Source organism: Callospermophilus lateralis, chromosome 5 (genome assembly GCF_048772815.1).
Source record: "Callospermophilus lateralis isolate mCalLat2 chromosome 5, mCalLat2.hap1, whole genome shotgun sequence".
In the NCBI taxonomy this organism is placed as follows: domain Eukaryota; kingdom Metazoa; phylum Chordata; class Mammalia; order Rodentia; family Sciuridae; genus Callospermophilus; species Callospermophilus lateralis.
Genome location: NC_135309.1, coordinates 111,095,677 through 111,122,586, shown reverse-complemented (window position 1 = coordinate 111,122,586; position 26,910 = coordinate 111,095,677). Strand labels below are relative to the sequence as shown.

General features: G+C 40.0%; 1 protein-coding gene across 2 annotated transcripts; it reads right to left on the bottom strand.

Annotated features, from left to right (window-relative positions):
- Positions 1-10,698: 10,698 nt before the first annotated feature.
- On the bottom strand, positions 10,699-21,201 carry F2rl1 (F2R like trypsin receptor 1). Of its 2 annotated transcripts, none has more exons than XM_076856091.2 (2): positions 21,120-21,201; positions 10,699-11,810 (listed from the first exon to the last, which is right to left on the bottom strand). In XM_076856091.2, exons 1-2 carry the CDS (start codon positions 21,199-21,201, stop codon positions 10,699-10,701), a joined length of 1,194 nt encoding a protein of 397 aa, XP_076712206.2. The 2 variants fall into 2 exon arrangements, with proteins under 2 accessions (XP_076712206.2, XP_076712207.2); XM_076856092.2 differs by lacking the exon at positions 21,120-21,201 and adding an exon at positions 15,035-15,066.
- Positions 21,202-26,910: the final 5,709 nt, after the last annotated feature.

The window sequence follows — 26,910 nt, the reverse complement described above, 5'->3', positions numbered from 1 at the left end:
CTGGGATTGCAGGTGTGCATCACCACACCCTGCCCAAGCAATTTTTTGCAAACTTGATGCCTTCCAATTCTCTTTACTCAGAGATTTATGGGCTACAGGTTGTAACTTAAAGGTCTTCCTGATTTCATCCCCACACACACACCCATAGTGAAGTCATGCCTGAGACATGAGTCACGACGTTGGCAGACACAGGGAGTTCCTCAAAACTGTGATAATCACAGCCAGGGCTTCTCGCTCACTTCAGGTTCTTGGGAATAGGGGGAGCCTTGCTAATTACCACCCCCAGAAATCAAGATAAGAGCATCCTGCTTACCTCATCTGCCTAGAAGGCAACTTTCAGATAAAAATTCTTTTTGTAGAAGATTCCTATTTCTCAATCCAGGAGAGGTTTGAGAAGAGAGGGCTCTGGGACATAGGGTGGGGATTGGGGAAGACAGACAGGGCAGAGGGGGACGGCCAAAGGGCTTTCTCTCTAGATGTGGTCTTATCTTGGCTACAAAGTGGGGAAAGAAAGAAAACAGCTTTATGACAGGTTGGAGCCCTGAGGTTTTGGCAGGACCCTTGCCTGGCAGAGTTCATTTCATTCTGGCTCCTTTGCTGGTGATCGTCTTGAATACTTGGCCTTCAATCGCACCTTGAGAAATTCAACTTCTGTGTTCCTATCCAGGCCAAAGGCCAAAGAAAACTTCACGCTGAGGTTTGGCCTCCTTAGATCTACTCAGGAGATATACCTAATTTTCCATATATCTACCCAGATGCCAGTTTATGCCCATTCTCAAAAGATGCAGCTCCTCCTCAGATTGGCTAGTGCAGGGCAGGCCAAGCCCATGAGCCTAGGTGAAGGACTACTCTTGGCCTAGAGAGCTACATCTCAAAAGAAGACAAAAGTGGGTGGGGGTGGGGAGGAGTTGGTCAAAGAAAACAAAATTTTAGTTAAGAGGAATAAGTTCAGGAAAGCTATCGTACCCCATGATAACCTCGGTTAATAGAATGTATTATATATTTGAAAGTTGCTGAGAGCGCAGATTTTAAGTTTCTCACAACAAAAATAATTTTTGTGAGTAATTCATATATTAAATAGTTGACTTACCCATTCTACTAGGTATACATATGTCAAAACTCTTTATATATTCATATTCCATAAATACATGCAATTGTTACTTGTCGATTAAATAAATAAATAGGACTGAAAGTGTAGCTTAGGGTTAAAGCACATGCTTAGTATATATGCAAGATCCAGGATCCCATGTCCAGCACCACCAAAAAATAACAAAATAAAAATAAACAAGAAGTTCGGAGACGGGTCAAGAAATGTTTAATATAATAAATTATATCTTGAAGGAAAAAAATTAAAAATAGGTTCTGAAGACTAAAAACATATCTCTCTCTCTCTCTCTCTCTCCAAATAACCACTCTTTTCCACCTGAGAAATGAAGCTCAGAAGGCCCAAATGGTAGAACTATAGGATGATACACATTCTGGAGAAATAAGAACAAATAGGCAGGAGCAGAAGGCACATGTGAAATGCCAGCATTGCCAGTTCCATGTGGTGAATCCTGTCAGAGTGAACACCCAGGCATAGTCAGCCAGATCTGCACCGTAGTCTTCAGATCACCATAGGAATCCACGTAGGAGAGCAAACTGGTAGGAATTGTAGCATTTCTAGTTGCTCCCCATAAGTGCTAAATGAATAGTTGGACAACCAGAGTTCTTGGCCAGCCAAGTCCCTTTCATATATTGTGGTAAGCTTTTCAAATTTCCAGTTCCAGATACAGTCAGTGAAACCCAGGCTGAGAAGGAAAATTTACCCAACCTGGTTTCATCAACAAATAAATTACAGGGGAGAGAAAAGACGTTTAAGATTCAAAAGACAGCCAGTTGCAATGTTTGAACTTTAGATTCTGATTTTGAAAACTTAAAAAAAAAAAAAAGAAAAAGAAAAAGAAAAGAAAGCACTCCACTGGGTTTGTTCTACATTAAAAAACTAAATAAACAAAATAAAAGTATTGTCTCCATCTACAACTAAAAGTTTTTTAACAAAAGAAATATGAACATACACGGTATTTAATATTAAGGAATTGGGCTTTTTGTTGTTGTTGTTAAGGTATGATCTTTTAAAATCCTTATCTTTTAGAGACACAGAAGCATTTATAAGTAAAATAAAATGATTTCTGAGATTTGCTTCAGAATAAACAGGAATGAGGTGTGGATGGGGTAAAGTTGACCAAAGGTTGATCATTTGGGGAACTGAGTGGCGGAACTGTGGTGGTTCCTTCTTCAGTAATTGCAATCCTGTGTGAATACATAATTTTCCACAATGAAGTTTTTAAAAAGTAAAAAACAATTCCAATTGAATGAACAGAAACTGTTACTGGAATAAATAGTATTCTTGTCTATTTTGTTCTCTACAATATCCCTTAGGCCCTAAACCATGTCTTGGCACACAGGATCCTTGGTAGGCAAATATTGAATGAGCGAACTATGGTCACTCAATTATTATTTGTATATCACAAACTAGACCTCATAAATTATGGTATATGCATAAAGTGGATGTAGTCATTTAAAATAATGAGGTCAGCCAGGTGCAGTAATACATCCCTATAATCCCAGCAACTCCTTGGGAGGCCAACTCAGGAGGCTGAAGCAAGAGGATTGCAAGTTCAAGACCAGCCTGGGCAACTTAGTGACAGCCTTTCTCAAATGAAAATTAAAAGGGTTGGGAAAGTAGCTCATTGGTAAAGTGCCCCTGGGTTCAAGCTCCAGTTCCAGAAGTAAATAAATATAAATGCTGATATGGCAATAATGTACAAAATGTGTTCATATACACAGTGTGGTAGCCAGACTCCAGCATGGTCCCCAGTGATCTTCTTTAGTTATTTACATAGTCTCCTGACAAACTGAATTGCAGCTAGCTTATATGACCAACAGAGCATGGTGGAGGTGACAGCGTGTGACCTCTGAGGCAAGGCATTCCAGCTTCCTCCTTGTTCTTCTGCCTCACTTGTTTTGGAGAAGCCAGCCTTCACACCTGAGGTCCTCAAGCAGCCCTGTGGAGAGGCCTATCTGGAGAGGAGCTGAGGCTTCCTGCCGACAGATGGCACTTGCCAGCCTGTGAGTCAGGTGCACGAACACTGAATCCTCTGGCCCCAGAAAAGCATTTCAGCTGACAGCAGCTCCAACCAGTATCTTTTTATTTTATTTTTACTTGTAGATAACTTTATTTTATTTATTTTTAGGCAGTGCTGAGAATTAAACCTTACATATTAAGCCTTACACATGCCAAGCAAGTGCTCTACCACTGAACCACAACCGAAGCCCTCCAACCATCATCTTAACTGTTACTTATGAGATCCCCAAACTTTCTAATCCACGACCACAGACATCATGAAAGTTAGTAAATGTTAGTATTGATTTAAACAACAAAGTCTTGAGGTAAATTATATATATATATATATATATATATATATATATATATATATATAATTAATAAATAGTATAACTCCTATTTTTAAAAAGCATATAGGTACACAGGCTTATTCATGAATAGAAAACATCTCATCACACAAGGGAGTAACTTGGTTCCAATGTAGGATGTGTGTGGGGAGGGGAGGGTTATGTTCATTCAGTCTATGCTCTTAAACTTTCAAGATTTCATTCATTCATTCATTCATTCATTCATTCATTTATTGGTACCAGAGATTGAACTCAGGGGCACTCAAGCACGGAGCCAAATCCCCAGGCCTATTTTGTATTTTATTTAGAGACTGGGTCTCACTGAGTTGCTTAGCACCTCACCGTTGCTGAGGCTGGCTTTAAACTCGAGATCCTCCTGTCTCAGCCTCCCAAGCTGATAGGATTACAGGCATGTGCTACCACATCTGGCTATAAATTTTTTTTTTTTTAATTTGGCCCTGGGGATTGCACCCACAGGTACTTTACCACTGTGCTACCTTCCCAGCGCTTTTAATATTTTATTTTGAGATATGATCTCACTAAGTTACTGAGGCTGGCCTCAAACTTATGATCCTCCTGCCTCAGCCTTCTGAGTCACTGAGGTTACAAGAATGTGCCACCATATCTGGCTTAAAGCTATTTTTCAAAAGTTGTAAGCAATGTAGAATTTAGAAAGGTAAGCAACACCTGGCATGGTGGTGCATGCCTGTAATACTAGTTACTTGGGAAGCTGAGGCAGGAGAATGCCAAATTCAAAGCTAGCCTTGGCAACGTGGCAAGACCCTGTGTTAAAAATAAATAAATAGATAAATAAATAAGTAAATAAATAAATGGGACCAGCCTGGAGATACAGCTCAGTGAAAGCACCACCAAGTGACCTCTTCCACCCTCCAAGAGTTAAGTAAGCCACAATAGTGGCTCTTCTTAACCCTTCTTGTCTCTTGCATTGTCCTTGACTTTCTGCCATTCTCAAGACTTTGCTTTGTGATGGGCTATGGTTTTAAGACTCTGAGTAGCCTGGACACTAGAGGGCTGGGTTTATTTGAGTTGTAGATGTACACAATACCTTTATTTATTTTTCTGTGGTACTAACATTCAAATGCAGTGCTTCACACTTGCTAGGCAAGCACTCTACCACTAGCTACAACCCCAGCCCCTGTTGCTATTTTTAATATCCATGTATTTCACTAAGACAATCCACCCCATCACTATACCACAGCTCAGATAGAAGTCCTGACTTAATTATTTATATTAATACTGCAGCAATGTTGCAATAAATGCTTGTGGAATGAATGAATGAACCACTCACACTGCTGCTGAATGCTGATGGTTTGCCTGGAGTTCACAATGTCTCTAAGCTGGGGTTTCTGCAGGAGGAGGTGGCCAGTAACTCTGGTCATGCTTAATCTCTCACCAATAAAGACAGAGGCTGGGAAACAGTCCATAGATTGGCCAACAAGCTTAAACAAGAGCAATTCCTACCCAAACCAGGAATTCTTCATATATTCCCTCAGTAAAGGTATTTCCTTGGTGTTATCTGAGTGACTCCAAATATTTACATTAAAATATAACAACCATCTCTGAGAAGTCTCAAGGCCTGGCGTTGAGGAGATTTGATTTTCAGTCTCTAAGGGCTTGTTTTGTTTTTTCAGAAATGGGGACCAAGGGGGAGGACTAGACACACACCTTTCACTCATATGCAATCAGAAACCTCTCTGTGAGAAGACACACAAATCCCAGAGAAAACTTGAGGGACAGCAGTGACAACCTTTGATTCTGTAATATATTCTAGTCCAATCCTGGGCCTGCAGAGGGTTAAAGTTTCAGAAACAAAGTTGTAATCACTGAACTATGCATACTGATGAGACAATAGTCTCAGGCTTTTGAAATCTTGATAACCAGGAAATTAATTATAAATTCGAAACTCCTGCTGTGATTGACTGAAGTGATACACAAAAAGCGCCCAGTGAAACAATCCCAATCAACTCAGCTTAGCATTTGTGTCCTGAATAGCAGGACAGCAAATCTCCATTCACTTTCAAAAGTAAGAGGAGCCTATTATAGTGAATGAGCCAATGGAATGCAAAATATTCAAATGTTCAGATATTCTAGGACTTAGATCCTTCAGAAAAATCAGACTATATAACACAAACACAAGAAAAAAAGACAACTGCAACCAAGGCACTTCTCTTCTCAGCCCCACTTTCTCCTACTTCCAATCAGGGTCCTAATTCAGATGGACCAGAAATTTCCCAAGCCACTTCTCCAAGACAAAAAAAGAATTGGTAGTGCACACCTATACTCCCAGAAGCTGGGGAGGTTGAAGCAGGAGAATTGCAAGTTCAAAACCAGCCTCAGCATCTCAGTGAGGCCCTCAGCAACTTAGCAAGAACCTGTCTCAAAGGGGGGAAAAAGGGGCTGGGGATGTGACTCAGTGGCTAAGCACCTCTGGGTTCAATTCGTGGTTTAAAAAAAGAAAAGCTTTTATATTAGCAAATATGATTTTATTTCTCAAATCATTTCTTTTCTTGGGGATATAGCTCAGTTGGTAGAGTGCTTGCCTCACATGCACAAGTCCCCGGGTTCTAATCCCAGCAACACAGAGAGAAAAAAAAAAAAAAATCATTTATTCTCTCTCTTTATTTATTTATTTTTATTTTTTTGGTAATTCTGAGGATCAAACCCAGGGTCTTCTGTATGCTTAGCAAGCACTCTATTGCTGAGCTACACCCCCAGTTCATCTTTTACATCTTTTGATGTAAAAGAATATAGATTCAAAGGTTTGGTAAAAATGAACCAAGAAATGCGCCTATTCTTTTTTTTTTGTTTTTTAGTTGTTGATAGACCTTTATTTTATTTATGTATTTGTATGTGGTGCTGAGAATCGAACCCAGTGCCTCACACTACATGCCAGGCAAGTGCACCACTGCTCAGCCCCAGCCCCAGCCCCAAGAAATGCATCTATTCTTTTTTATTATTATTATTCTTTTTTTAAGGTAGACACAATATCTTTATTTTATTTTTATGTGGTGCTGAGGATTGAACCCAGTGCCTCACGCATGCCAGGCGAAGGCGCTACCACTCGAGCCACATTCCCAGTCTCTGCATCTATTCTTTTATAGGCACTTTTGATTAATACCACCTGGTTATTAAAATTAATGAGGTATAGTGAATGAATGTGTTTAAAAAAGAATAAGTCTGTATTAGCTGATTTTTAAGTTAATTATATGTGCATATATATGTATACATATACATTCTTTTTCTTTTAAAAATTTTTTTGGTGCTGGAGACTAAACACAGGGGCATTTAACCACTGAGCCACATCACAGCCCTCTTATTTTTTTAAGAGACAGTGTCTCACTGAGTTGCTTAGTGCCTCATTTTTGCTGAGGCTGGTTTTGAACTTGCGATCCCCCCTGCCTCAGCCTCCTGAGCCACCAGGCTTGGCTTACATATATATTCTTTGTGTGTGTGCGTGTTATGCTGGGGATTGAACCCAGGGCCTTGTGCATGAGAGGTAAGCACTCTACCAACTGAGCTAGGTCCCCAGCCCACATATACATTCTTAATAGTATAATATACCTATATTTTCCATTAAAAAATTATTATAGAATTCAGTTCTGTCAGGGAAGTAAGAATGGTTATGAGCAGTAAATTAGAAATTTTTTGATTTTGTTCTGTTGGATTTTTTTTAAAATCATCAGTATATATTATAAAAATGACTAATAAAGAAATCCAAATACCAAAATAGTTTCATCCACTGGACTGGCCTATAGAAAGTCTATGGGGCTTCTGTGAAGCCTTTTATCCTGTGTTCACCTTTCCATTTCTCACCTGTGGAGAATAGGAGGACAACCTCAAAGGCCTGCTATGAGATTCAAAGCAGAGCACAGGCAAAGAAAACTAAGGTTAAATGGTACTGAAAGGAAAAAAAAGGCAGAGCAGAAAAGAAGAGTGTTCCCTGCCTGACCCTTAAGGGAGTATGTTCCAAGACCCCCAGTGGATGCCTAAACCCCATATAAAGTAGTTTGTTCCTAAGCATATATAATTATGATAAAGTTTAATTTATAAATTAGGGCACAGCAACTAAAAATAGGACAATTATAACAATATACTTTAATAAAAAAGTTATATGGTGGTGGTCTCTTCTCTCTCTTCCCTCAAAATATCTTTACATATTTTCACTTAAAAGAAACATTCATGGGCTAGGGTTGTAGCTCAGTGGTAGAATGCTTGCCTAGCATATGTGGGTTCGATCCTAAGCACCACATCAAAATGAATAAATAAAATAAAGGTATTGTGTCCATCTATACCTAAAAAAATTTTTTTAAAATAAAGCATTCACTTTGTGGCTCTTATTAATAAAGGATTACTTGAACACAAGCAGGAGATCCTGCAACTGATAGCCCACATGGATCTGATGCTGAAACACAGCTGGGTAGCGCATACTGCTTGGATTCCCTGGACAAAGGGATGATTCATGACAGCACAAGATTCCATCATGCTACTCAGAACTGTGTACAGTTTAAAAAATTATGTATTACTTATTCTAGAATTTTACATTTAATATTTTCAGACTATAGTTTAACCATGGATAAGTATGAAAAGTGAAAATCCAGATAAGGGAGAATAGAAATGCTGGAATGGTGAAAATACAACATAATATTTGTATTTATGAGTACATAAATGTGCCCAATATTTTATCCTCATGACTTTATGGGGAAGAACTATTATTATCTTTGTAAAACTGGAATAACCTTCTCTAAAGTAACAAAAACCTCTGTAGGACCTGCACTCAGCCACTAGGCTGTGCTGCTTCTTCAATAAAAATTAAAACAATGGGATTCTTTTCCCCCTAATCAGATCAGCAAAATTTCAAAAGATTGATGGCATCAAATGTAGATAAGCATTTCAGGAAACAAGTGCAAGTTTAGTATTTTGGTAGTAAGAAGAATCCTGACTCAGCACAGTGGTGCACGCCTATAATCCTACAGCCTCAGTAACTTAGTGAGACCCTAAGCAACTTAGCCACACGCTGTCTCAAAAGAAAAAAAAAGGAGGGCTGGGGATGGGGATGTGGCTCAGTGGGTAAGTGCCCCTGAGTTCAATCCCCAGTACTAAAAAAATGAATACTGAAAGCAATTCAGCAAAAATTATTAAACTTTGATAGGTATCTAACACATCCCCCACCCATGCTAGGGATGGAACCAAGGGTCTTGGGCATGCTAATGAAGTGCTCTACCACTAAGCTACACCCAGACCCCCAAAATAGGTATCTGACTTTGGACTTGGTTATTGAACTTCCAGAAACTTATCCTACAAATTAATTTCAAAGATGTCTATACACCAATGAACAATGCAGTACTGTTTTAATGCTCCCCCTAAAAAAGTAAGGGACAATTAAGGAGTCTGTATCCTTTAAAAATGGAAGTCAATCTCTAGAACCAGGTGTGGAAAGAATTCTAAAACATACTAAGTGAAAAACAACTGCCACAAAGGAATATGTACAATATTCTTTATAAAAAAAAATGGTATAAACATATGAGTTTGCTCTCTAGCATAGCCCCCCATGAAAAAAAAAGTCTCATTATTTCTTCTTGGAAGAGTAAAGCTGTTGCTTCTTTCTCCTCCTCCCTCCTTCAAACAAACGAAGCAAATTCATAACTCAGAAAGAACTTGTAGAAAAAGGATCATGTGTTAGTTATCAACCAAAACAATCATAAAACAATTTTTAAAAGTCACAAATACAACAGGTATATAAAGTCAATTTGAAGTCAGGTATTTCTTTTTTATTTTTATTTATTTATTTATTTTTATTTTTTAGGTGTAGTTGGACACAATGCCTTTATTTTCTTATTTTTATGTGGTGCTGAGGATTGAACCCAGGGCCTCACATGCACTAGGCAAGTGCTCTATTGCTGAGCTACAACCCCAGCCCCAACATTCTTGTTAAATATGCTGCAAATTCTTGTACATCCCTGCTGCTTTCCAAACAGATGTGGTTCAAGCCCTGTGGAGACTCTGCAATTTCATAGCTCGTAAGAGATGAACAAAACTGACAATAAATATACCAACAATTTTTTAAAATACTAAGTGGTAAATGCTATTTTTAGTTATAAAACACTCTTACTCAGACTGAAGTTAGTAAAAAGTTATACAAAATTTGTATTTACATGTTGAAGATCCTCATCGTATTTTTCTTGAATAGTAATACACACAAAAACTCAAAGATCAATAAAGACATAACTGAAAATCCCAATAAGTCAACCAGGGAATTTCATTATAAGCTAAACACAAAAAGGCACCAAACACTTTTTTTTTTTTTTTTTAATAATAGGGATTGAACCCAGGAGTGCTTAACCACTGAGCCACATCCACAACCTTTTTTAAATTTTGAAACAGATCTTGCTAAGTTGCTTGGGGCCTCACTAAGTTGCTGAGGCTAGCTTTGAACTTGTAATCCTCTTACTTCAGCTTCCCAAGCTGCTGGGATTACAGGTGTGAGCCATAGCATCCAGCACAAAACATTCTTACAGACTTTTCTTTTTAGAAACTATTTTGGCACCTTGTCAAGTGGTAGCAAAGCTCAGTTCAGTAGTTCTCATATTCAAGTGCAAAAATATTACAATGTTTATAAAATGTCCCTGTTCCCATCACCTGAGCTCTTGTCATGGAAACTGAGGAACTTGTACTTTTAACAAGATCCCCAGTGATTTTAATGAAGTGCACAAGAATGCTGCTCCTGCCCAACCCAAGCTCACTGCTCACTATTGGTTGGAAATCAGACTCCAACCAGCTCGTTTACCTTGTTAAGTTTCCTCTTTGCAAAGTCAGTCAGACTGATGCTCTCTGAAGGCCCTCAAGCCCTAACAAGGCTAAGATGGACCCCAAATGCAGAAGAAATAGTTTCAGTTTGTAGAAGAAATAGTTTCAGATAGAAACCTAGCCTTCACACCAGGTGCAGTTTTTGCAGGTAACTGGGTTCCTGTCTTTCCATTATCTTCTGCATCTTGCTCTGTCAGTTCGGTTTTTAGGACATTTGAATAGGAGAATTCTGACACACATTTATGTTAATGTGGGAGGCTTTTCTCATGCAAACAAGGAAGCTTCCAGCAATCCTGGGAGAAGCTACACAGACAATGGCCTGTGCTAAGCCCTGCTTGTTTAAGAAATAACAGCTACCTCCCCACATCAGTAAGCAGGCTCCACAGCTCCTGTAAAACTCCATCTGTAGAGCTGGAAAACTCAATAGGAAGTTTTAACACTTGTTGAACTTGAAGAATAAGAGCTGGATTTCCTGGAGAATTTCATGGAGGTGAGGGATACTTGCATTCGCTTCACAGTGCGGACACTGCGACAAAGGAGAGCATTCTTCACATGATCCCTGAAATCTTGTGAAACAAAGTAATAGACAAAAGGGTCAATGCAGCTGTTGAGGGTGGACAGACAGAGGGCTACAATGTACAGCGCATAGACATGGCTCTGGCCTTGGCTTTTAATCAGGAAATAATGCACCACGAGCAGAAGGTTACTGGGAGTGAAGCAGATCAAGTACATGGCCAGGACAGTGACAATGAGTTTGATGGCCCTCTTCCTTTTCTTTTCCGAGTGTTCATCCATGGCAGAAGATTGGAGTGTTCTGATCATGAGCACATAGGCAGAGGCTGTGAGGAAGGCTGGGAACATAAAGACTCCAATGGCTAGAGAGAGGAAGTAATTGAACATGTCCCCCACCAACACCTCCTCAGGCAAAACATCATGACAGGTTGTGATGTTAAGGGCTGGGATGTAGATGGTCTGCTTCATGACATACAAGGGGATAGTGACCAGCAATATCAGCAGCCATATTCCCAGGGAGACACCAATAGCAATGTTTGCACTCTTCCTGGTGTGTACCATGGGGTTCACGATGACCCAATACCTTTGTACGCTGAGGCAGGTCATGAAGAGAATGGAACAGTACATATTGCCATAGAAAAAGCCTATGAGCACCTTGCAAAGAGATTCCCCATAGATCCAGTCGTTGCCATGTATGTGGTAGGCAATCTTCAGGGGAAACCAAATAACAGAGAGGAGGTCTGCCACAGCCAGATTGGCCATGTAAATCACAGCAGGGTGCTTCTTCTTTGTTCGGAAGAGAAAGACCCATAGGGCTATGCCATTACTTGGCAAACCAACCACAAATACAGTTGTGAAGACAATTGGAAGAAAGACAGTAGTGAGCTTTCCAGTGAGGAGGGACGTGGAAAACTCATCCACAGAGAAGTCTGGTTCCACCGTAACTCCTTTTCCAGTGACTGTAGGGGGCTTATTATGCTTCCCAATAAGACTTCTTCCTTTAGAGGTTCTATTGGACCCTGTGTGAGAAAAGCAGACAAGGGTTATTGCTGAATTAAATGCTTCAGCAGGAAGTCTAGTTTGCTTAAATGAAAATATTTAGAGGAAGACAGAAATATAATATTAGAATATTATACAAAATGTTTATAAGGGCTTTCTTTGGGTGAAGGCACTTTTTTATTGGGAGTTGTGAAGCACACATGGGAAACTTGATATCAAGAAAAGATTTCTTGAAAAAAAATGACAGTTATTTCAATTTATTTTTAAAAACTGCATACTAGCTAGATGTGGTGGCATGTGCCTGTAACCCCAATGACTTGGAAGACTGAGGCAGGAGGATCCAAGTTCAAAGCCAGCCTCAGCAACTTAGTGAGGCCCTGCCTCAAAATAAAAAGTAAAAAAATAAATAAAAATAAAAAAGGGTCTGGGGATGTGGCTCAGTGGTTAAATACCCTGGGTTCAATCCCAGGTACAAAAAAAAAAAAAAAAAAACTGTGCATACTCATTAGTTCTTGATTATTCTTACTCATGTGCCTTCATGGGTCAACTAGTAAAAATCAGTTTAGGATCATGAAGTAACTGCTTTATGAATATTTGTGTAAGACAGAAGCCCTACCATGACATCAGGTTTCTAATTATTCATTTTGTAATGGCTGTCTATCCTACTCTGGCCCTGAGCCAGGATCCAGCCTAGCCTTCAGTCAAGTCCTATGCCAGAGCTTGGCAAGGAAGATTCCCAGGATTACAAGGGACATTCCCTCTCCACCCACAAAGAGGGCAGGAATTCCCTTCTTCTGTGCTGGTTTCCTGGAGACCTTTCCATAGCTGCTTGCTGGCAGGCAAGTTTTTGAAGCTCAAGATCACTGGAACAGCGATACCAAGTTTGTGTTCTCATTTTCAAGATGTAATATACCAAGTTTTAACAAATTACGCCTCTTCCCTTACATTATGAATTTAACAATAAAACTCATAATCAAGCCATGCATGATGGCATGTGCCTGGAGTCCCAGCCCCTCTGAGGCAGGAAGATTGCTTGAATCCAGGAGTTGGAGGCGGGCCTGGCAACATAATGAGAACCTCTCTCAAAATAAACAAAAAATCCAACAAACAAACACATCCACTCTTCATCCCTCCCCAAACAAATGCCCTTGGACCTTAGGAGGAAATGAGAACACTGAAGAATTTTACTTTAATTATAAAAAACAGTAGGCCTCCACCATGCAGAGACATGAAGGATATTATCCCTCTAGTGAGTTCACCTGATAATTCTTGTGCTCAGCCACCATTTTTCCTCCTTGTATCTTTGCACTTATGTTCAGCAAAATTACTCACTTCCTAAGGCTTCCCTATGTAAGTGGGTAGCCTGGGTGGAGTATTGGAGGTTACAGAAGTCAGTATTTCAGTTTTACTTAGTTTTGAAAGGTAGTTTCCCCAAAGAAATGTCTGGGTCCTAATTTTCAGAATTGTGAAGATTACCTTATTTAGAAAAAGGGTCTTTGCAGATATAATTAGGGATCTTGAGAAAATTATCCTGGATTATCTAGCTAGGCCCTAACCCAGGACAAGTGTCTTTTTAAGAAGGGGGATTTGAGACAAAGAAGAAGACACAATAGAAAGTAATAAGAGAATGGAAGCAAAGACTGGAATAATGCCATAGTATAAGACAAAGGACACCAAGGAATGCCTAACAACCACCAGAAACCTGAAAAGGGAAGAAACAGATTTTTCTATAGACCTTTTGAAGGGAATGCAGTCATCCCAACATCTTGATTTCAGACATCCAGCCTTCCAAAACTATGAGAGAATATTTTTTTGTTTTATGCCATCAGTTCATGGAAATTTATTATGGCAGCCTCAGGAAACTCATACACTTATGACGGACCTATCTCTATTGTTTCAATTTCTTCTTCTTTTTTTTTTTTAACCTCTTTTTTTTCCTTGGTACCAGGGATTGAACCCAGGTGTACTTTACTGCTGAGCTACATCCCAAGCCCTTTTTATTTTTCATTTTGAGGCAGGTTTCACTAAATTGTTTAGGGTCTTGCTTAGAGCCTTGCTAAGTTTCTGAGACTGTTCTTAAACTTGTGACCCTCCTGCCTTAGTCTCCTGAGTCACTGTGATTACAGGTATACACCACTATGCCTGACTATTTCTTTTATAACTTTCCAAAATGAGTTTTTTTGTTTGTTTTTAGTGGTAGATGGACAGAATACCTTTATTTTATTTATTTATTTTTATGTGGTTTCAGGGATCGAACCCAGGGCCTCACATGTGCTAGGGAAACACTCTACCACTGAGCCATAACCCTGTCCTCAAAATGAGTTTTTGTTTTTTTTGTTTTGTTTTGTTTTCTTTAGCTTTCTTTTTTTTTTTTTATTGGTTGTTCAAAACATTATAAAGCTCTTGACATATCATATTTCATTCATTAGATTCAAGATGGTTATGAACTCCCCCCAAAAATTATTCTTATGTATTATAGTGTCCTTCAAATACTGAACTCTTACCCCATGTAGCTCAGTGATAATGTGCTCTCAGTTCAATCCTTAGTACCAAAAAAAAAAAAAAAAAGATAACCAGACATCTTGGGCCTCTAAGGAAACATGTCCCTTATTGTTACCTTTTTGGTAACCCTACCAAAAAGGAACCTGATTTCATTGTCCAAGTCCATCTGGGCTGCTGTGACAGAGTACCAAAGAATGAGTGGCTTATAAACAATAAAAACTTATTTCTCACTGTTCTGGAGTATGGAAATCTGAGATCCCAGCCCCAGCATGGTAGAGTTTGAGGGCCCTCTTCCAGTTGCAGATTGCCAGCTTTTGGCTGTATCCACGCACCACAGAAAGGGGGAGCTAGTTCTCCAGCCTTTAAGGGCACAAATAGCATTTATATATGGCTCTTGCCCACCCTGATCTTATTATCTCTCAATGGCTCACTTCCTGATACCATCCCACTAGGAATTAGATTTCAACATGTGAATGGGGGTGGGTTACAAACATACAATCCATAACACCAGTCCAGCACCTGAATCCAATTACCAAATTAATGAAAATAAAGGGGCTAATGGGAAATGTTAAATAACACCCAAGAAGATAGTCAGATTTGGGGAATTGCTACTGGATAAAGGACAATGTTTCTTCAAAGTATAAATTGTAAGGCAAAAAAATAAGAGAAAAAGAAATGTAGAAGTGAAATTAAAAGATTTTAAAAAGGGAGTGGGACTGTAGCTCAGTGATGGAGCACTTACCTAGCATGTACAAGACCCTGGGTTCGTTCTCCAGCACTGCTAAAAAAAGATTTAAGATACATGTCACATAATATATGCACTTTATTTAGATGTTGATTCAAAGAAGCTATTAAAATAACATTTATGAGGCCATTAGAAATTTGAACCCTGAGTATTTGATTATATTAATAAATTATTGGCAGACAGATGTGGTGGCATATGCTTGTAATCCCAGTAGCACAGGAGGCTGTGGCAGAAGGATTACAAGTTTCAGGCCAGCCTGGACAATTTAACAAGATGCTAGACCATGCCTCAAAAGAAAATAAAAGTGAAGGGAAGCAGGGACTGAGGATATTGTTCTGCAGTGGAGTGATTATCTAGCATCTGTGAGGCCCTGGGTTCAATCTCCAGCACAGTTAAAAAAAAAAAATAAAGGTGGCGGGCAGAGGGTTGTTAATAGGTATAATAATGGTATTACATATATGTTTGAAAACAAATCCCTTATCTTTAATGAATACATTATAAAATATTTTAAGATGAAATTTGATCTGGGATTTATTTAAAAATCACAGGGATTGTTGGGCCTCTCGACACAGCTGGTGGGAGTATAGAACGGTATAATCACCATGGAAAATTATCTGGCATTCTTCAAATGGTTAAATTGAGTTACTATATGACTCAGCCACTTACACCTAGGGAATATATCTAAGAGAAGTAAAAACATATGTCCATTCAAAAACTTGTTCATGAATATTCATAGAGCAAACATTATTCATAGTAGTAAAAAATGAAAACAATCCAAATGTCCATCAACAGATGAATACCACAGATGAATCAAGTGAGAAATATCCATACACTGGAATGTTACTTGACAATGAAAAGACATGAAGTATTAGCAGGGCAAGGGGTGCATGACATCATCCCCAGGACTCTGGAGGCTAAGGCAGGAGGATTGCCAAGTTCAAGTTCAAGCCCAGCCACAGCAATTTAGCAAGACCCTGTTTCAAAATAAAAAATAAAAAGGGCTGGGGATGTGGCTCAGTAGTTAAGCACCCCTGGGTTCAATCCTTAGTATCAAAAAAAAAAAAAAAAAAAAACCATAGAAATGGAGCATTGTAGCTGGGCATGGTGGTGGGTGGCATTGCCTGAAGTCTCAGCACTCCAGAGACTAAGGCAGCAAAATGGCTTGAACCTAGGAGTTAAAGACCAGCTTGAGCAACACAGCAAAAAAAAAAAAATAGATAAAAAGAAAAATGAAATAAGTATTAATACAAGCTATGACATAATTTTGAAAAAATTATGCTAAATAAAAATATCAGCCACAGGGAACCAAATATTGTGTGATTCTGTTTATATTAAATGTCCAGAATAGACAAACCCATAGAGAATAGCTTAGTGATTGTCAGTGACTGAAGATGGGGAGTTTTAGTGGGTGACAGCTAAGGTTTCTTTTGGGATAATAAAAATGTTCTAAAATTGTGGAGACGGTGCACAATCCTATGAATCTACTAAAAGTCATGGGTGAATTGTAAGGTATGGAAATCTTAATAAAGCTATTAAAAACTAACCCAGAGCTGGGCCTGGTGGCACACCCCTGCAATCCCAGCGACTCGGGAGACTGAGGCAAAGGACAGCAAGTTCAAGGCAAAGCTCAGCAACTTAGTGAGGTGCTAAGAAACTTAGTGAGACCCTAAGAAACTCAGTGAGACCCTATCTCAAAATAAAAATAAAAAGGGCTAGGGATGTGGCTCAGTAGTAAAGAGTCCCTGGGTTTAATCCCCAGTACCAACAACAAGAAAAAACATTAACAAACCCAGAGAGGAGGGGTGAGAAGTGGGTATAGACCAAACAAGTTTAGCCAAAAGTTAACAATCATTTAAGTTGTATGATAGGCACATGAGATTCATTACTAATATTCTATTTCTATGCAGTTAAATTTTTCCATAAAAAAACCAGCACATATCAATGCAGAAGGTTCATATGAAGAGAGACTAAAATCTCTTTTAAATAAGAATGCTAAAATAAAGAGAAAAAAGGAACAAGGAAATATAATATTAACAAAAGAGGGGCATTGAGTTACGTACAAAAATGAAGAGGAGAAGGTGAAGAAAGAGGACTCATGCAGTATGTATATTTACTGGATCATTATTCAATATAGGAAATAAAAAATGTTAATATCAACATCTACCAAAAAATGTCACAATAATTTGTGACATTTACAGTTCCCTTATAAAAATATGGACACATTTCTATAGGTTGGCCATGAATAGATTTATTAGGTAAAATTTAAAAAATTATAGGACAATATTACAATACTGTCTTCCTATTGCTATATTATTTGTGTATAGATAATTCTAGTTGACACTGGACCCACTCTTCCCACCAAATCAAGATAAAACAAGTATTTTGTGTTAACCTTCTTCTTCTTATCCCCTCAACCCAAATGTTCTTTTGCTTTCAACCTTTGGGAGCACAGGCTGAAAAATAAAAGATTTCAACTGTTGGGTACCCTTCCTAAGTATCTTTTAGAAAATGATCTTTTAGAAAATTTCCCCCAGCTGCTTGGGAGGTTGAGGCAGGAGGATAGTGAGTTCAAAGCCAGCCTCAGCAATTTAGCAAGGCCCTAAGCAACTTAAAGAGGCCCTGACTCAAAATAAAATATAAAAAAGGGCTGGGGATGTGCCTCAGTGGTTAAGCACCTCTGGGTTCAATCTCTGGTACCAAAAAAGGAAAGAAAATAGAAAATCTCCAAAGTGTTCTTTCAGGATAAAGTGTTTTCTTGAACAGCTTATCAGCCAATAAGACATTAAGAAGTCAAATACAGATTTCATGAAACATCACCTATCAAAGTTAATTAATAACTCCAAGGCAAACAAAAGGGATCAAGCACAAATTTAAAGCCCCGTCTTCATGTTCATTACTCTCTTATGTTATAAATCATTGAAAATATTCCATGTGTCTATCAATAGAAGACTAATTTTTAAAAGGATGATATGGAGCTGAGAATGAATATCAGGAGTGGTTATTTTACACTGAGGTTGGGATGATTTTATTAAATATTTTCCTGTTTTCATTTGTACCCTACAATGACTACATATTACTTTTACAATTAAAAGTTCTCTGTACAGAGAACTGAAGTTCCAGTCTCCAAAAGAGAAATGGAATGACTGAACCACAGGGGCCCTTTCAGGCTTGGGGCATGGTATAAAGAATAAATATCTAATAGAAGCTGACTAAGTACCACACTGCCTCTGACCAGCAGTCATTCTGCACAAGTTCCCTCACTTCATTCTTCCTTTGATGTTTACTAAGGTTGTTTAGGTGAGAAGACTGGGACGAGATGAGATGATGGAGGCTATGGTAGTTTCCCTGGCTTTCAGGAGTCTATGTCCTGGTGGGGAGACAGATATATATATATCACATTTTAATGTGTGTGTGTGTGTGTGTATATATATATATATATATATATATATATATATCACATTTTCTTTATCCATTTATCTACTGTATTTACACAAATAATTATTCACAACAATTGTGAGAGAAAAGAGAGAGGGTTGCTGGAGTGTTTTCCTTGACTTGCTTCCTCCCCTATCCATGGTCCTCTACCTACAAAATGAGGTTATTCTAGGCTAGTTCTTTTCTATGATGCAGCCTTTTGGAATGAGGCTTTGGGGAAGAAAATCAAATCCAATCTGCCCTTTAGGAGGAAAACTGGGGAGCACATAGAAGGACCAAGCTAAAAGAAAACAAGCAAAGAGCAGAAAAGTTTTGATGATACTCTACTTTGTATCAAAGTCAGTTTAATTGCAGGTTGGGAGGAAAGTCTCCTGTTACTTAAAGAACCTAGGAAAGTTACTCTGCAAAGGAGTACAAGTGTGAAGGAGAAATAAAAACCATGGTGCAATATTAAATAGCTCTGGTTAACAAGTAACTTGATTTTTCTTCATGGTGAAGTCAAGTTCACCTTATACTGCAGGTGAATTCTTTATACTCTCCATCCCCAGTCTCACTCTGAAAACAATAATAAGTCAAATAATCAGGGATGTTTCCTAAGAATTATCTGAATCATAGTGTTGAATCATCTATATTCATATTTTTAAATTTTTTATTCTAATTTATTATACATGACAGCAGAATGCATTACAATTTATTTTACCCATATAAAGCACAATTTTTCATATCTCTGGATGTACACAAAGTATATTCACACCATTTGTGTTTTCATACACATACTTAGGGTAATGATGTCCATCTCATTCCACCCTTATTTCTACCCCTATGGCCCCTCCCTTCCCCTCCAACCCCTTGGCCCCATCTATAGTTCCTCTAATCTTCCCATTGTTCCCCCTCCCAACCCCTCTATGAATCAGCCTCCTTATATCAGAGAAAACATTTGTTTTCGGGGGGATTGGCTAACTTCATTTAGCTTTATATTCTCCAACTCCATCCATTTACCTGCAAATGCCATAATTTTATTCTTGTTTATTACTGATAATATTCCATTGTATATATATACCACATTTTCTTTATCCATTTATCTACGGAAGGGTACCTAGGTTGGTTCCACAATTTAGCTATTGTGAATTGTACTGCAATAAACATTGATGTGGCTGTGTCCCTGTAGTATGCTGTTTTTAAGTACTTTGGGCAAATGGTTTCAGCCAATATGGAAAGCAGTATGAAGATTCCTTAGAAACCTAGGAATAGAACCACCTTTTGACCCAGCTATCCCACTCCTCATTCTACCTTCACATTTTTGAAGTCTGCATACATTAACCTTTGCTCTTGGGTTTTAAGTTTCCAACTTTAAAAGACAAAGGCAAATGGAGAGGCACTAATAACAGTTTTAATATTCCCCCCCAAATGAATAAATGCCTTTACTCTGAAACTGAACAATGTGTATCAGTGGTGCAATTTTCAAACTTAGATCAAAACACTCTTTTCTGTAACTCCAAGAAAGAAAAGAATCACATTCTACAGTTTAATTCACTGTGATTCGCTCTTTTTACAATGTCTTTTATGTAGAGGATAAAAGTGTGAAACTGCCTTTTACAGCACATCTGCAAATTGCTCAGGGAAATTCAAATCTCCTTTTACCGATGGGAGGCAGTCTCCAAACAGAAGTACCTCAGTCAGCATCACAGTAAACAACGCCCACACCCCTAGAGACCTGCTCAGCCAAAGAGACATTGTATTTCTAGCAGCGCCAGTTAAAACAGCCCGGGAACAGCCCACCCATCAAACCCGGGCACCGAGCACAAGTTGGCCCCAGAGCACCGCCCTGCACAGCTCCCTTACTCTTCTGTTCCGAGGGCTGGCAGCCTCCGGCCTACGGACCTGGGTAGCCCCCAGCGTGCCCTCTGAATGGCATGGAAGGGCCAGGAATTCCAGAGCCAAAAGGTTACCTAGTCGAACATAAAGCAAGATCCAAGAAATTTCGCTTGTAAATCTACTTGTAATTCCACTTGTAAATGGTCTGAAAGTCCGGCCTGCTTTTCTACGCTGGGTCTTGGACATTATGGAGCAAACGCCAAAGAAAAAATTGCAGTGGTTAGAGGGGGGTTCAAAAAGCGAGACAAAAGGCTTCAGGTCGGGGGCTCCCACCCACTCCCCGCTGCCCTGAGCCATCAACTAGCTAATCCACGGCCCCCGCGGGATCAGCCCAGAGGAAGTCGCCAGAGTGTGCGAAAAGCTACTAATGACTTAAGTGTTTGCAAAAGAACTAACCCAAGGGAGCAAAGGCCGAGTTCTCAGCGTACCTTTTAGAAGCAGGTACTCCTTTCCTGTCCGCCCTTCCCTTCTCCACACTAATACCTGGGCATTTAAAGTGCCCCGTCCAAGACCCTCTCCAATAAGTAAGTCCCTGAGGCCACCTCTGCCTTCAGCCGGTCTCCACTGACTTCAGTCACTCCTGATGTCCCTCCGATAGGTCCTCTAGGTGCAGGGATCCCCCCATTATAGCTACTAAGAGACTGAGGGATTCGCGGGGTAGTATTGGGGGCAGCAAGCTGTTGGAGCACTAGTCCGGCTCCCACCACCTGCCCAGAGTGCCTCAGACTCCAGCTCCTCAGCCATAGGAGCCTTCCTAGGCTTAGTTTCTTACCTCGGGTGGTCTGACTGTAGGAGGCAGAGGCCGCCAGCAGGATGGCGCCCCCCAGCAGCCACATCATGCTTCGACTTCGCATCCTTCCTGCAGCTCCGACGCCGGGCGGGGAATCCGCCGCTACTGATTTGAAACTCAGTGTCACACTCGATACACCCTGAAAAAGCACCTATTTCACTTGCCTCTAATCAGAGACTCTGCGCGCGCTTCCTCAGGTTCGGATCAGTTTCACTGAAACCCGAGCCGTTGAGCGCACCTGAGAGAAGCCACGCCCTGGGACCCGAACACGCACCTCGGCCCCGCCCCTTCGAACCTTTGGCGCCGAGTCCCCGCCCCCGGCCACCTGGCCAGGGACTGCCTCCCGCCTACTCTGGGTTGTCTTGGCTTGCCAAGGTCTCAGTCACTGCCGGAATCTACGGCCAGACGAATTTGGGCGGGTGAGGTGGTTGCATTGGAATGCAAATGACAGGAAGGCTGAGACCGCGCGGGTCCTTCCTGACTTGGGCAGTGCTTGGAACTACCTTTAACCTTTAATCGTTCCTAGAGAAACAGTGTTGGCAATCTCCCTCACCTGCGCTGAAAATGCCTTGACCAGACTTACTTTCCTTTATCGTTGATAATTAATACGCAGATGGGGGGCTTCCCAGTGTAAAGGGTACTGCGAGGCCAGGAGTGAGTTTCTAATACGGAAAATCAAGGCAGGCAGGCCCATGTGGATACCAGGGAAGGTAGCCAGAAAGGGTCAGGAATTAGTTACTTACTCTGCCTTGAACAGCTATGACCTTGAACAAACCTCCTCACGCCCGCTAGGCCCTTTGCTCCCCTGTGAACTGGAGCGTGGGAAAAATACCTGAAACTGTTATTGTATTTTAAGTGCCAAGTGCCAACACTTCAAGAACATTATTATCTTGTTTAATCCTCACAATAACCACACAATAAGTATGGTTACTCTTCCATTTTACAGATCAGAAAATTGAGTTTAGGAAGATTAAATTGCCCAATCACATGGTTCATGGTTTATAAATGTCTATATATTTGAACTTGAGTCTATGGCTGACATTTTCTTCTGTTAATCGCTGCTCTATCCATGCTTCCAACACGGCCTCTTCTGCACTTGGGTCCCATAGTCTAACAAATACAGGGGTTGGAGGCCGGGTTCAGTGGAGCATGTGCTTAGCAAGCACAAGGCCCTAGTTTCAATCCCTAGCACATATAGGTGTGGGGGCCAAACACACACACACACACACATACACACACACACAAATGGATAAGGGAAGGAGGAATGTGGAATTGAAAATGGGTGCATCCTGTTGATAATGTCTTACTTTTTAATTTACTTTTTTATTTTATTGTATTTACTTATTTATTTTTGGTACTGGGGATTGAACCCAAAGGGGCTTTACTACTAAGCTATATCTCCAGCCCTTTTTACTGTTTTAGTTTGAGACAGGGTCTTGCTAAGTTTCTGAGGGTCTCTTTAAATTGCTGAGGCTGGCCTCTATTTTTTTTTTTTTTTTTTTTGGTACCAGGATTGAATTTAGGGGTATCCCACCACTGAGCCACATCCCAGCCTTTTTTGTATTTTACTTAGAGACAAGGTCTGACTAGTTGCTTAGCGCCTCCCTGTTGCTGAGGCTGGTTTTGAACTCATCTCAGCCTCCTGAGCCCTGGAATTATAGACGGGTGCCACCATTCCCACCCAGCAAGCCTGGCCTCTTTGAATTTGCTATCCTCCTGCCTCAGCCTCCCAAGGATTACAGGTATACACCACCAACATTAGGCATTAATTTACTTTTTTAAGGGGAGAATAAAACAAAGTTAACTGTGATCTGTTTAAACTACGTTCTAGAGCTGGGTGCTGTAGTGCATGCCTATAATCCCAGCTTCAGGAGACTGAAGCAGAAATTCAAAACCACCCTGGGCAATTTAGCAAGACCCTGTTTCAAAATTTTAAAAAGGAGTGGGATGTGTCTCAGAGATAGAGAACCACTAGGTTTAACCCTAGTACTGCAAAAAACAAAGTAAAACAAAAATAAAATAAAATATTGTTAGCCAGGCACAGTGGCACACACCTGTAATCCCAGCAGTTAGGGAGGCTGAGACAGGACAATCATGAGTTCAAAGTCAGCCTCAGCAATGGCGAGGTGCTTAGTAGCTCAGTTAGACCCTGTCTCTAAATAAAATGCAAAATAGGACTGGGGATGTGGCTCAATGGCAGAGTGCTCCTGAGTTCAATCCCTGGTACCCCCCAAAATAAAAAAAATAATAATAATAAAATAAAATATTGTCCTGGAAGAACAGAGAGTACTTGAAGGATTAGCACATTAGAAGAGAATCAGACAGGGCTGGGGGTTGTGGCTCAAGTGGTAGAGTGCTTGCCTAGCACGTGTGAGGCACTGGGTTCCATCCTCAGCACCACATAAAATGAAACCACCTAAAACTAAAAAATAAATATTAAAAAAAAAAAAAAGGTGTGGGGGAGAGAATCAGACAGCTCCATGAGGCATGGTACCTTTGGTCCTGGCTACTTGGGAAAAATGGAGAGTTTGAGACAGCCTAGACAATATAGTGAGATCCTGTCTCAAACAAAAAGGAAGAAGAGGATCAGCTCAGACTTGCTTTGACTAGCTCCAGAAAGCAGAAGTAGATGGAGTCACATCTACTTCTTTTGGCTCTATGTAAAAAGAGCTGGTCCCAGCCTTGATGGCTTCCTTTTGAGGGTATGGACTGCCTAACTTCAAAGTCTATAGCAAAAGACCAGCACAGGAGTTAGCAATGGAGTCCAGATAGCCTCTTGAGGGATCTGAATCCTAATGTTTGCTACTAACTAGGAATAAGCAGTGAAATGCATGGCAAGGTTACAATTGTTGTTTGAACTATTTTAAGGTCTTCTTTAAACTATTTTCAAAGTAGATGAGAAAGCAAAGGGTGTTAGTTAATTTGTAGAAAATAAACAGGAGCGAAGGAGATAATGGGAGAACATGTCAAAGGAAAAAGGATTAATGGGACAGCTCTTGACAGGGTCCATTGAAATTGGTGTGAAATTATGAATTATGACTACAGGTGTCTCCATTTGTCTGGGAAGCAAGATTACTTTAGTAGCACAGGCACATTAAGATAACTTCTGACCAGCTACTGACCCCAGTGCCCACATTAATGTGGGATTGACTTGTGAATGAAGCCCTCCTAAATAGGATTGCCACCATGACAGTCTAGGCAAGGACCAACTAAGGTCAAAAACTTTACACCTGACCTGAAGGAGGAGTCGAACATCTGATTGGTAAAGACTGCTGAAGGAGTCTTTAAACATTTATTAATGGTAAACATCAAACATTAATAAATTTGGAGACAGGGGACTGGGGGTGGAGCACTCACCTAGCACATGTGAGGCCCTGGGTTCAATCCTCAGCAGCACATAAAAATAAAATAAATGTATTATTTTATACATTTATAAATAAATAAATAAGTAAATTTGGAGACAGCATTGTCTCCTTTGTTTTCTGTTCGGAGACAATCCACTCTCTCTCTCTTGAGAATACTCTCTGTTTGAGCCCTTACTTTGCTTTTACTTTACTTTCAGCTCTCTTTCATTTATAACAAAGTTCTCTTGCATGGCTTTTGGCGTCTAACTTTAAATTTTCTTTCATCGGAACCAAGGTTTGGGGTTTTTAACTCACTGCTTTCCTAAGACATATTACTTTCAGGAGTCCATAATTCTCCCTGGGAGACTAAAATTTGGTGAGTCAGTTGTCAGTGACAATCACTAATTTTGGAACAACCAAAAACCAAATTACTACCATCTCTAAGCCTTTCAGTGTTCAGGATGGAGCTTACATCCGATAAAAGGCCTACGTTTTATATATTGAAGCAACTTCATGGGTCTCAAATAATTCAGAAAGACAATATTATATAAAATGTCTTATTAGCCAGTTGTTTCAGCCTATATCTCTCCTATAAAACATTTTTCCAAGCCATGCATTGTGATGCACTCCTATAATACCAGTGGCTCCAGAGGCTGAGGCAGAAGGATTGTGAGTTCAAAGCCAGCCTCAGCAATTTAGCAAGGCCCTAAGCAAGTTAGTGAGACCTTATATCTAAATAAAATATTAAAAAGGGCTTGGGATGTGCCTCCGTGGTTAAGTGCCCCTGGATTCAACCCCTAGTACAAAAAAAAAAAAAATTCCAAGAAACCCAAGTGAATGGTTAATATTCCACCTCTTCCCTCTGCACAAACAGGGGCTCATACAAGCAGAGAAATAAAAGAAAGAGAAATAAATGGCCCTGAATAGCCCATGAGAATGGAACACATATTTTCTGGGTAACAGAAATGATGGTTTCTTTTTTTTTTCCTACCCCAAAACCACAAAAAAAGTTTCCAGGAAACGGTTAGGTGAATGAGACAATCTCTTTAATGAGACATCTCTGAGGAGCCTCTCATGGCTGTCTCAAATGCTTTTGGGAATGTAGAAAAAACTTAGCCTTTGAAATCATGAAATTCTATGGCAGGTACTAGCTTCTCTTCTTGCTAACATCTATGTGGGTTAGGGTAAATTATTTACCCTCTCGATGCCTTAGGATCCTAACCAATGAGATGGGATTGATATTTTGTCTAGTTTAAAAGTATCTGAGGATCAAATAGTGACACTGATGGTAAAGTAGAAGTTCATTAAATTTTCTCCTTTTTTCTTTCTCTGAGGGGTCTTCATCCTACCCCACTTGCTCTCTAGCTTTCAGGATGCTTGCTCCCAGGGCTGCCCATACCTCAGTCCAGGGCATCTTTTCCTCCCAGGAAAAGTTGGTTTCTAAAAGCAGCACAGGAGCTGACCTTGTCTTGAATGGGGAACAGTTTTCCTGACAGGGACAAGGTCACTCCTGCAGGTCCCTCCCCAGGAGAAACACCTGAGTCCTATTAGGATGTACCTTCAATCTTTTCATTTTCTCATCTGTAATTATTACTACTGCATCTATAATCTGGGTAAGATAATAGTACCTTTCTTGAAGGGTGATTGTGAGGATTGTGAGGATTCAATTTGCTAAATGCCCATGAAGTGTTTCTGAGCACAGTGCCTGGCACCCAAGAAATAGGAGCTGATATACGATGACTGCCTTCACCCAGACATCTTCTTCTTTCTAGAGAACACCACATCAGACATCAGCCCTCTCAATTTACATTTTCACTGATATTTTAGGGGAATATGCTTTGAATCATCAAAATTCCCCCCCCTAAGAAAAAAAAAAAAAAGAAAAAAAAAAAAAAGGAATTTGGTGAGCAATGCTGTGAGTTAGTAATCACAAGAATGTGGTTTCTTCCTGCAGCCTGACCAAAGCAACTATACTTATTGAATTAGGTTTGCAGATGTTTTTCTGTAACTTGGGGACCTCAGCATTTGTGTTTTAGATGTTGGTGATTCATTTGGCCTGAAGGACCTGGAGTGTTGTGTTCTGTTGAGTAGTGAAGAGCAATGACCACAGGCAATTCAAGACTGTCTGGCTTCCAGGGATTAGAATTTCCCACTTCCTACAATTCCAAGGAGGAATTTAGATAGTGAGGGGAAAAAAATCGTTTAATTCAAATGAATGATGAACTCACTTATCAAACTTCCTAGAGAAACAAAGTACCTGAATTCTGAGATCCTGCTCAAATAGAGTCGGGAGGAAAACCTATGCTCATTGATTCACTGACTTGTTGAGCGCACAACCTAGTCAACGATAGCACTGACATCTACATGATGAAGCCTACAGTCATTTCTCAAGTTTATGTCACCCAACCTAACTGAAGGATCCAATCCAA

Excerpts from the sequence above, each read along its gene's own strand:
- F2rl1 (XM_076856091.2), bottom strand. The coding sequence starts at position 21,201 with ATGCGAAGTCGAAGCATGATGTGGCTGCTGGGGGGCGCCATCCTGCTG. Across the intron at positions 11,811-21,119 it reads CTACAGTCAGACCACCCGAG|GGTCCAATAGAACCTCTAAA; the intron begins GTAAGAAACTAA and ends TTTCTCACACAG.